Genomic DNA, 12,450 nt, shown 5'->3' with positions numbered 1-12,450 from the left:
TGCTTTGGACATGTTATCTCAATTAATTCATCAGAATGACCCTATGAGGAAGTCATTGCTATTATTGCCCTTTTAAATTTGAGGGAACTGAGGCTTTCGCAAGGTAATCAATTTAATAAAGGTAATTCAACTAGTAAGTTACGTAACTAAAATATCATTTATTAGATCCTAAAGCCAATGCTTGCAATTAATGCACCAAACTATACTCTGAAGTTAGATAGACAGAAAAAAATAATTTCGAAGATAGGCTGCTCCTGTGTTGTAAAAGATTTTCTTATTTTCATATCGATAATTCCCTGTTAAATCTTTCTTTCTAAAACTCTAAAGATATATAAGATGACAGCCATGAAATGGATTTAAGCCCTCGGAAAGATGGGCACTTTCAAGAAACAAAGCATTGATCTGTGAGCTAACCTATATCTACATAGACAACGTACAATTGAAAGCTGAGCTTTTGTCAATGGAAAGAGAGTCTTTTCTCAGGTTCCATTTCAGACCTTGGGTATGGGCCAGCCTGGGTCACAGATACAACAGGCTGCCATATGTCATATGGACAATTTGAGGGGTGTCAAAAAGTACCTCCTCTTCCACCAGCTCTAGCCTTTTGTAGATATGACAACATTATGTACCTACCAGCCAAGCAGCCAAACAACCAAACCTTTTGGATAAATCATCTAGTTCAAATTCTGGCTCTACCTTTCACTAGCAGCGTGAGCTTGAACAAGTTACTCTATGCCTTAGCTTCATAATTTGTAAAATGAGGATGATACTAGTGTCTCCCTTAGAGGGATTGTTGTAGATTGAAGGAATACATGTAAATCACCTAGAAAAGTGACAGTACATAGTAAGCATTTCTAACAGCTAGATGGTGATTGTGGCTGGTATCTGTCAGTTTACCTGTATTCCTCTAGAATATTCTTTGCTAAATGTTCTCTTAATAATCATCAAATGATGCGTACATTATTATTCATTCAGTATTGCAAAAAATAGGAAAAAATCCAAATTTTGTAATTTAATATCATACATTATGTTTTTTTTACTTAAAATGTTAACCAGCTATAACAAAGAATTAAGAAAGTTTGATGATATATGAAACTACTCAGACGTATGTGTTGAAATAAAGTATGCAGAACTGTGTTATATTATGCTACCAAAACCAGAAGAAAAAAGGAGAGGATAATCTAACTTCATATTTGTACCTAATGTACCTAATATTCTCTTATATATGCATAAAAGATCTCTGGTAACTAGTAAACTAAAAATTAAAAAGTGGTTTCTAGTTGGAGAGTGGGTACTGGACAGATGGAGGATGGGGTGGGAGAATGACTTTCATTCTGTAATTTTTGTTTCTTAACTATTTTAAACAAATTCTCTCCCATGATTAACCAACAATATTTTATTAAAGTTTATTTTTATCATCATCATCATTATTATTTCTTTGTCATCAGCAGTTTATGCATGTAAAAAGGGACCCTGGAAAATTTTCACTGGAGAAATCTGAAGGAAAAAAATCATGAGACGGAGCTATTGCCAAAAAACACGCTTCATAAATTTTTGAAGAGTTGGTAGGCCCACCTAAATTTTGGATAATAGTTCATCTTCCTGTGGTCCACCTCTCTATAAGTCATCTAAGTCACCTGTTTGATGGCTTAGAATGCTCAAAGCCCTAGATTTGTTTTTTTCTCAATTGCATGGTTGATTGTGTGAATAGCAGAGTGCATCTAGGCTTCTAGCTACTTGGTTTGGACCTTTCAAGTCTTCTGGCAAGATCAGTTGAAATATGGGATGTGTAAATCCTCCTGACAGGCCAGCCTGTACTCTGCTGCTGCTCGCAGGATTTAGAGTCCAAGAAAATTAATAGGTGAGAGTGAAGAAGAACGTTTTATTTTTATTTTTATTTTTATTTTTTTTTATTTTGCGGTACGCGGGCTCTCACTGCTGTGGCCTCTCCCGTCGCGGAGCACAGGCTCCGGACGCGCAGGCTCAGCGGCCATGGCTCACGGGACCAGCCGCTCCGCGGCATGTGGGATCCTCCCAGACCGGGGCACGAACCCGCGTCCCCTGCATTGGCAGGCGGACTCTCAACATCTGCTCCACCAGGGAAGCCCAAGAAGAACTTTTAAGATTGACAATGCAACACAATGTCTAAGAAGACTCACAGCTTTATTTCTGCTAGGAAAAGAGGAAAAACTTTTTTTTACAAAATGTTTAAGCAATTGCTTTGCATTATCGGGTAAAGTCCCCAGAAGAAAAAGACCGTCCGGGGTTGGAGAGTAGGTTCTTTCCAATTACACTGCATTTCCAAATTTTATTCAATTATAAAGTCTCTCTGAACAATCCCACACTGGTTCATGGGTACCATACTCCCCAAAAGCATAAACAACAGATTCCCAAAAAATAACTGGCTCATCTTAGAGTGAAGGAAAAAAAGTCTAAAAATAGTACCTTGCATAGCCATTCAAGTTATTGCTGCTTTTTATGAAATTCTTACAGGTAACTCTGCACTAACTTCCTCCTTTGCCCTCACCCCCAAACTCGGGAATTTCTAGCAAAATTATGAGCTACTTTCCAAATGAAGTCTTAGGGTGGGTTTGCAAGCACATGTTTAGAACCCAAGGAATTTGCATGGAATGGAGAAATAAATTAAATAAATAATAACTAATAAATAATTCAGATAAGATTCATTATCTACAAACTTAAATGCCACAAAATGCTAGCTTCAAGGATAGATCCCCCCATAGCCTCTCAGGAAGGTAAGTGTCAGTATAGACTCGGAAAGCACATAGGATGGCTTTATAAATCATTTTACTTGTCTATTCCCTCTAGGGCAAATCGTGGTGAGGGGAACCACTTTGGTGGCTGATGGGGTTTAAGAGCTCTCTGCAAGGATACTTTCAAGTGGATTTACAAACCAAGGGTACAAAAACAGTAGGATTACTGCTGCCAGCAAAACGGAAAGAAAATGACTTAGACTGTAAGGAGATAATAAGAGGGTAAAGAAAGTCAAGATACACAAATAGTTTGGCAGGTTTTAGGGGGTAGCTAAGCTGTAGAAAATGGCATACTAATCTGCCTTATCAATTTTATTCGTTGGCCCTATTTGTGTACCCTGCCTGCTTCCTAAACTTATCCTCTCTGGCAGCGGCAGGATGTGATCCACTATCACGTAAACCATTGAAGCTTTTGGTTTGCTTTCAATAATTGTCCTGGCGGACTGAACAGGACAGTGAAATTTCTCAGATCACATTTCTCTGGAAAAAAATAAACTTGACAAAATTACTGCTGATATAAAGGAAAGAAGAGTTACATGAAGAAAAATAAACATCCTGCAAATCAGGATAAACCTGTGGTGAAGACATAAATTGGTAGAAGCATTCACTGACCTTGGATTTGATTTCTGCATCCCTAAGTCTGGTCACTTGAAATGTTATCTACAATATGTAATAACATATTTTAGAAGTGAGGAAGAGGTAACAATTAGTGGGAATGAGACAAAAGAACTATATGTATGTTGGAAAAACTCAAGTTTGGTCAATAAATCGATTGGTGCTTGTGCTTCTAGAATATATGTGTGGACAAAAGCTAGTGGTTTTAACCATTTTTTCCTTAACCAAATGAAATTCATCTTGCCAAAGAAAACCTAGTGGTTTTCCCATGGGCGGGTGTGAGCTGGAGAGAGTCCCCAAACGATGGTTAGGTAGTATCCAGCAGCCATTTTATTGCTCTTGAATGTGGCCTGGGTTGTTTGCTGATTCCAATAGCAGTACCTGAGCTTCATCAGAATTTCCAGGGCCCTCAGGTTACGAAAACCATGAAATGGTCTAGATGACTTCTCCAAGTCCCATTGGTTGTAGGAGTCTGAGGTTTCAGTGACTTGCTTGCCCCACCTCTAGTACTGAGAAAAGTGCTTTTGAAATGTCATCAAGAATCAAGTTGGTATGAGATCGCTATTATGGTTCTCAAATTACTATGGAAGATATGTTCAGCTTTCAGCCCAACAAGAAATAGAGCTAATCTCTTAAAGAACATTATTCACAGTGACAGCCAAGTTAGAATGTTAGCCTCTGGAAGCTATTTTTAGACAAATGCAAAGAAGTCCTATCATCAGGTCCCCGAGAGACACGCATTGGCAATTCCATTTGATCATTCCACGCACGGTGTCCATTTCCTATTACTCCTCAATCCTTCTACTTTCAAGAAGTTTATAGGAGTGATCAGCAAAGTCACAGAATTTCAGAACTATGAAGGACTTTAGAAATTATCTAGACTTAGAACAATTGACTGATTTTACCAGTAAGTAAACAGAGGCCAGAAATGAAAAATTAATTGGCATAGATCATTCAGTGAGTTTTTGGCACCACTAAGATAGGATCCAGGGCTTCTGTTCTATTTTCACATGATTGTAAAGAGTCATATAATTTCACTTTAAGACCCTAAATAAAGGAATCAATACAATATGAGAAGTTGATGAGAAAAGAGAGACAGGTGTAAGAAGGTATAAACAGACTGGGACTATTTTGTTTGATATGTTTGTTTGATATGTATCTGTAGGGTTCCGTTAAGGTCACTGAGTCTTCAGCTCAACCACTTGAGTTATGGGAAATGTCTCCACATCTTCCTCTGAAATGCTGGTCTGACTGCCCTAATCAGTGAAGATTGTATTGAGTTGGGCCCCAATGCCATGATGGGGGTAGGAATCATAGGACATATCTATGGGAACATCATAGCGGGGTGTACCAGCCTGAAAGGGAGTTGAATGTACATGCCCTGAGCTTAGACTAGCAGAGGGGTAATGTGGCATGAAACTGTAGGATTTATCCAGGTCAGGGGAGGCATCTTGCTTCAAGGAGAAGTTCCCACTGATGCTCAGGGGTGGAGTAAGTGGGCCCTCATAAGGTGGTGTACCGCAGTCAGGTGGGTGGCTCCCAAAGGATGATTCTCCCAAACTCTTGAATACTGGGGGTTTGAGATTAATAAGATGTGTTTCCATATGGCCATAAGGAGGGCTGGGGAGCCCAGGAGACTGATAGTTGAAGTTGTGGACAGAGATGGCAGAGTCACAAATAGGAGACTTCTCCTCACACTTCTCCAGGAGAACAGACTGAGAGCCCAACTGGAGGCATCCAGCCACCAGGTTGCTTGTGGGCTGAGAGAGCCCTTTACAGAGCATCTCCACAAAGCCCTTCCCTTCAGGTGTCTGTCCAGTTTCTAGGACCTCAGACAACGCCCAAATATAGTTCCTGGCCAGTCTAAGAGTCTCTATCTTGGAGAGCTTTTGGGTCTTAGAGTAGCACGGCATGACCCTCCTCAGGTTGTCCAGGGCATCGTTCAGGCCGTGCATCCGGGTCCGTTCCCTAGCATTAGCCTTGACTCTTCGAGCCCTGAATCTCTCAAGGCGAGCTTTCGTCATCTTCTTTTTCTTGGGACCTCTTCTCTTAGGCTTCTCCCCATCTTCTTCCTCCTCTTCTTCCTCCTCAATACTGTCATGCTCTTCAGCTAAGCTGCCAGGCATCCCATAAGCAGCTGGTCTTCTCTCCTCCTCCTTTATCTCATTCTGAGAAGCCGGACCTTTGTCCATCCAAGATGGTGTGTTGACCAACTCTGTCATCTCCTTGGGTTTCACATAAGATTTTGCCATTTCCAGACTCTGGAAAAGGAAACAGCAATGGTTAGTGCCTGTGAACATCTGTTTTGATTTAAAACTAAATTTTCTTTTTATGTCTTAGATGTAAAGCACAGAATTTGTATTGGAATTCAACTTATAATTATCTAGCCCAAGTTCTCCATTCTAAATAACTAATCTAGGGCTTCCCTGGTGGCGCAGTGGTTGAGGGTCCGCCTGCTGATGCAGGGGACGCGGGTTCATTCCCCGGTCCGGGAAGATCCCACATGCCGCGGAGCGGCTGGACCCGTGAGCCATGGCCGCTGAGCCTGCGCGTCCGGAGCCTGTGCTCCGCAACGGGAGAGGCCACAGCAGTGAGAGGCCCGCGTACCGCAAAAATAAATAAATAAATAAGTAAATAAATAACTAATCTAAACTCAGATAAATGCCCAGGACACTCACTTAACTATAGCATTTATAAGAAAATCAACTATAGGAAAAGGAAATTGACTTGATTATTCATTGCAGAGTCAATACCCAACTCTTTTTATTCTCAGGTTCTTTATCTCATGGATATTTTATGCAAAAATCACTCAAAACATGTTTTTCTTTCTTCCCAGAATTCAGATCATAAAAGGAAATAGCTAAGGTGAGCATATAAATTATTGTGCAAATAGAGAAACTTCTGATATTACATAATAATATGTAAACAATAATTGTAATATTGCAAAATTTTAAAAGAATATCAAACAATCACATAAGAAAACTGTTATATAACTATACCACAAAATAAATGAAAAAGTGTAATGAGATCATTCAGACTTTGTACATGTTCTCCAAAGGACTACTCAATCTCTATTTAGAGACACATATACATCTGACTCTTAACATCCCTTGTTTCCTACTGACTCTGCTGGTACACAACATGATCATGAAATATTTCTCTCACCATCACCATTTTGTTTTTCAGTAAGCACCTCGTGGTCTGTCTAGTGTTCGTGGTGTTAGAGGTGTTAGTAACATGGTGTCTAGAAAGCATCAGGAAAAGAGAGGAGGTCACCACTGGTTATCTTTCAAATCCACCCATATGTTAAAAGTGAGAACTCTTCATTGAACACGCATCTCACACCCTCAGACAAGAATACAGCAGCAGCTCGAATTACAAGCCAGAAGTCTGCCAAACCTATTTAAGATTATTTTAGTGCAACTATTATAAGATTTCATTAAAAATGGAAAATCTGGAACAGATTTTAAACTTCACAGAACATAGTGACTGCAAACATAGCGCAGACTATTTCAGACAAACATGCAAATAGTCGGACTAACTCACTTGCCTAACAGATACTGTTTAGTCAGAATTTTCTATGAAAAATTTGCAATTGTAAAACTTATTTGAAAACCAAAAGAGCCTGGTGGTTTAGTCAATATTTTGCATTCAATTCTGGAAGAGCCTGAATTGTTTTGAGATTTGTTGAGAGATTCGTAGGTATACAATTTACCAAATAAAAGTATCTGATAAACTCCATCGGGGCATCCCAGTTCCACCAGCTAGTCTTCGAAATGTTAAACCCTCCGTCACCTTTGTATATTAGAAAGGGGAGAGCGTGATAAATGTTTTTTGATCCTTGAGGCTTGAGTCTCAAATCAATGAATGCAGGAATTAGTACATAGCTTTTAAAAATATAAATATATGATTTGACTTGTTTCTGGTAATCTGAGCTTGTTTTCCTTGTAACCTCATTTACCTCCTATAAATAATTAATGTGACTGCATTGCAAAAACAGCCTAGGTTCATGTTAATCAGCACGGAAATCATGTCAGCTTGACTTACTCACTTAATAAGGCTTCCTGGGTAAGCAGCTTGATTGAAAACACACATTGGAACCTATTGGTCAACCGGCTAGCCAGGCCAAGTCAGAAAATCCCACTTTTAATATGGATGATGGAGCTTGTGTGCTGAGCTGCACTTCTAACGCAGGCAGATATCCAGAGGGAGGGTGAAAGACCTAATTAACTTTCTGTTAAAGTAACACAGACCTTTCAGAGGCAGGTGCACTCCGAGGCCAAAGAGGATGGAGTGGGCTTGGGAAACCTAATGTTCCACACGCCATTATAATAACATTTGTGTAGTCTTAGGGCAAAACTTTAAGGGAAAAGGGGATTGTTATGCTCATTTTATGGTCGAGGTCACTGCAGGTCAGGTAAATTAAGTACTGCAAATGCTAAGACATACAGCAGGTAGAGCAGGACCTAACACCAGTTCTTTTGATTCCAAATACTAGATTTTATGCTTTTTTCCCTCCTTTTTATTTTCATCACAGCTATGGGGAAGAAAGAAAGGCACTTTGACTTCAGGAGATGTGGATCAGTAGAGCAAGTCACCAGGAAACGATCCTCATCCAAAGGGAGGCTAGTTTAAGTGTTCTCTGCTTTTTAACTCTCATATTCCAGGATTCCTTCCTCTTTCAAATTGTTTTCTTGTTGCTTTCATTCATTTATTCCCCCCTCTTTTTTTACTCTGTTTCCTTCTCCTTTGCCTCTTCCTTCTGTTTCTCTCATCTCCTCTTCACTGTCATCATTATCACTGGGTCGTACATACATGCATGGAAAGGAGAGCAGGAGAGGAAAGGAGAGTCCCCTGAATTGCCCCTGAAACTCAATACCAACCTAGCCTCTGCATTTGAGCTTTTTTATCATCCCCACCTCCGTACCTCTGGACACTAGCCAAGCTCTGTCAATCCTCCCGTCTATCACGAAGTGGGATTAAGAGAACAGAGTAGACTACCCTTTGCCTTTAACGCAACGTGATGGTTTCTGTAAGAGTCAAAGAGCTGCTTTCAAATCAGATTTACAGCAGGTATAAAGGAAAAAAACCAAATGACTTTGGCTAAAACAATATAAAAGGCAACCAGTTTTCATCTTTGTTCTCTTACTAACCATGGAAAGGATGTAGATGGCTCCAGTTTAACTTTCTCTTTTCCCATAGGTACTGGTCCCTTAGCTCTGAGGGAATCCCATGAATATGTAGCGTAGTTTCAAAAGCATGGAAGCTGGAATAATGCACATTCTAATCCCAGTTCTTTTTATTCCTAGTTGTTGGTCTCAAACACATTATATCAGCTCTCTGATCTTTCATTTCCTCTTTGATAAAATAGGGATACGATATATTTTATGTGGTTTTGCAAGTCAGAAATATGAGAAAGGATTCTGTAAACTTTAAATGCTATAAAACACTATCCATATTAGTCTTCTGTTTAGTCTTGGGTTTTCTTATCTAACTCATTCATACATTCGCTTATTCAAAAATAAAAATTATTTCTCATGGGTGAATAATAAAAGGAGACTGTATTAATTGCTGTGCCTCTTATCTGTTTGGAACCTCCTCTGATTGGCTCAGAAGATCATCTGATAATTGCCTAATAACCTTCCCTTTTCCCCAATGTGGCTAGACAGCACAGACCCTGGAGTCAGATTACCTGAGTTCAAATTTCAGCTCATTTGCTTACTAGGTATGTGACCTTAGGCAAGCTTCATAATCTTTCTGTGCCTCAGTCTCCTCCTCTTTAAAATAGGAATAATCGTAGCCCTACCTCACCAGATTATTGTGAGCATAAAATGAACTAATACATTTAAAGACTTTGAATAGTGCCAGACATCATAAATGCCATGTAAGTGTTAGGTATTTTGTTCCTAAAGTTCACCATGAGTTTTTCTGGCCAGGTGGACACAATAGGTGTAATTACACTCTATGTTTAATGTTGATTTTATGCCAGCAAGAGCCGATGGCTCCATCTCAACAGCCATTTCAAAAAATTCCCTGATAAACCCACCCCCCCAACCTCCTAATGAAATTAAATACGAAAGCTCCTGTTCTGTTACAAAGGGTGAGGAAACAGAGCTCTATCAGCTGCCTCTACTGGGTTGACTAAAACTCTTCCACCAGATTCCAGAAGGAAGTTAGCCTCTTGCATCCTGTTTTATAACTGGGAGACAGCAGTTGGCTGGACTCCTCCTCAGTCATATGAATTTTCGGGGTCATGACGTTTCTGGTGGAATACAGACCATGCTTGGCACTTGGACATTTTTCCTTTTGCCTCTGCTTAAACAATATTGGGGATAAGATTTTCCTACCAGAATCAGGAGCCAGAGCTCAGAGGAGAAAGATGAAGAGTCTCTCAAATAGAAGTAAAAGCTAGGACTCCTCAGAGATACAGAAAAAAACCTTTCCTTTGACTTTTTCCACCTAAGTATCTTCAATGCGTTAAAAAGTTAGCAGAAGAAAAATAAAAAAAGATAAACATCCAGTTTTTGATTTGAGAGTTGAAAGTATGTGTGACGCACTTCTGAGTTTTGATCAAGGAAACCAACTTGGCTCTCTCTAGAACAGGTACCATTTCTACCATGGATCTCAGCCTGTGAATGAATCAACTCAGGTGTATTGAAAGAAGCATAAAACTGAAACCCTGTTCCATCACTCACGTATTATATGAGCACAGAAAAATTATTTTAATTATTTTACCCTTGGGGCAAAATGGAAATAATATTTTTACCTTTCATGTCTCATTTAGAAGCTTTTATGAAAGCAAGTACTTTGTAAAGTTATTATGGAAATGTAAGGGTTGGCAACTGTTTGATAGAAGCTGTACGGGAAAGTCTGTAGCACTATTGCACAAAGTATCCTGATACACCATTTTTAGGTTTCCCCAATTCCTAGAAAAGAAATTAACTCTCAAAATATACATGAAGCACATCCCAGTATGACCAAAGTCGATGAATACTGGCTCTGGAGGCACAATACGGGCCCCCCTGCAACCCCCAAACACATTCTGATCCTGTAAAGCTCATTTTATTTTTTAATCTTGGAATTTAGATTTCCTTATGTATCTACACTTTATAACAGAATTTCCCCCCTTTTTAAGGATCCTTCTGTGAAATTTTAAGTTTAGCCAATTCTCTCAAATTCAAAATTTTTTTCCACATTTTTTTTCATTTTTTAAAAATCTGTTCTGGAAAAAAATGTTTGCTGAGGCAATGATTATGGCGACCCAATACTTTCATCACTAGGGCTGAGGTCACTGGGCATACTACTGTGTGGGGCTGTCCTGGAATTCATCCTACACTTTTACTAATTTTTGAGTTGTTGTGGAGAAGTTTCAATTGACGAATAAGTGAGTAAGGAGCTTTTGCATGTGTGTTTGTGGTGATTAGACAGTGTCTTTCCTCTTAAAAGCTGATTGTACTAACTTCACCTCCTGATCCTATGACTAAATCCTAAATACAACAGGAAGGGGACTATTCAGCCCAGTTTCTAGGGAATCTAAGCATCAGAGAGACTGAATGCCTTGCTTGGATTTACAAAGTCTGCACTGAAGACAGAATGCAGACCAGGGTGCTCATAAGTTGTGCTGCCTGGAAACAGCCATTAGGCTGTTCTGTGCTCTTCCTATTCAAACTTTTACATGCTCCACTTTCCTTGTTGATTAATACCTGTACACACACCCCCCCCCCCCTTATCCAGCATAGACATGTCATACTTTAGTTTTCATAGCCTCAGATCCTAACCGTGAACTTTGCAAACAGAAGTTACTCAATCCTTCAGTTTTCCCTCCTTGTTCTTCAGCATTTCATCTCTGGTCCCTCTGTCAAAAAATGAGGGAGGCATTTTACATTTATTATTATTTTTCTGAACACATTTTTAGGGGTGGGTGAATGACGAGAGGCAGAGGAGGCAAAAATATATATGGACAATCTTTCTCTTCTGATTTCCCATCTGAAAGCGCTGAGGAGAAGGAAAGGTCCCACCACTGATGCCAAATGTCTAAGGATTTTTAGCAGAGAAAATGGGGGCGATGGCGAGAATATGCCCCATGGCTTTCCAACATCTTTTCTCATTCCCTTTTCTATTGTCATTTCCTTACGCACCCCACCCCCTTCACTCTTTGCAGAGCCAAAAAAACTGTAAGCAGAGTGGTGGATTAGGTCAATTCTTTCGACGTATTTGGTAAGCCACCTCAGGAAAGCAGTTAAACTTTTTGGCCCTTTTCTTCAGCATTAATAAAATGGAAGAATGGGCTTGACAGCAATGGGAGGATAATTTGTAATCTCTATTTTATAAAAATGATTGAGAGTATCTGAGTTTCACTTTGAGTGACAGGTGCTATGGGAATTAGTGACATTATTACAATTTTAATATCTGTCCCTAAGTGTTCTGGCTCTCTCTGCTTCTCTATTCAAGTTTCCAAAATCCTGCTCCCTCCTTATTTAGCCCAGAAGAGACTTACCTCACACCAACTACTCCTCTAGGTCTGCAGGAACTACCCACAGAAACTTTAGTAGTCCCCATACCACCCCATCCGCTGGCTCACCTCTGTCAGTGGCAATCCCTGGCGTGAACTCTGTGAATCTGTGTCCTGGAGGAGACTCAGAGAAGCCAAGTCTCCCTGACCATCCAGATCATAGGAGGAGGTGCTTTTAGCGATCCATGTTAAACCCGGCCACTGCCTCTTAGGAATGCCCCCGAGTCTGGTTCCTCTGACTGCTACTTATTCTACTCCTTCCTTGGAGTTCTGTATGCTCCTCCAGGACGCCTTGGGCTGATGCAGCTAGTTTAGTTGGTCTTCAGTACCTCCTCTCCCTGGTTAGTTCCCTGGAGTGGAGCTTTCAGGACCACAGCCTCTGGGCAGCTCCTGCGCTCTGGCCGGAGGCTCGGAGTTGCAGCAGTTTTGATTGCTTTCCCAGCTGCCCAGGGAGGGGTGATACTGCCCGCAGTCTAACTCCTCCCTTTCCACAGCCGAAAGACACGCCCACTTCAAAGGGTTCCTCTGGTCAGGTCCTGCTTAGCCATTTGT

General features: G+C 40.3%; 1 protein-coding gene across 1 annotated transcript; it reads right to left on the bottom strand.

The window, feature by feature from the left end:
• Positions 1-2,114: 2,114 nt before the first annotated feature.
• Positions 2,115-12,242, bottom strand: NEUROD4 (neuronal differentiation 4). Its single transcript, XM_004274204.3, has 2 exons — positions 11,968-12,242; positions 2,115-5,647 (listed from the first exon to the last, which is right to left on the bottom strand). Exon 2 carries the CDS (start codon positions 5,636-5,638, stop codon positions 4,643-4,645), a length of 996 nt encoding a protein of 331 aa, XP_004274252.1. The 5' UTR covers positions 5,639-5,647; positions 11,968-12,242; the 3' UTR covers positions 2,115-4,642.
• Between the last annotated feature and the right edge of the window lie 208 nt (positions 12,243-12,450).

Source organism: Orcinus orca, chromosome 11 (assembly GCF_937001465.1).
Source record: "Orcinus orca chromosome 11, mOrcOrc1.1, whole genome shotgun sequence".
Taxonomy (NCBI): domain Eukaryota; kingdom Metazoa; phylum Chordata; class Mammalia; order Artiodactyla; family Delphinidae; genus Orcinus; species Orcinus orca.
Note: the sequence above shows the minus strand (reverse complement) of the source record. Positions and strands in the feature narration are given on the sequence as shown.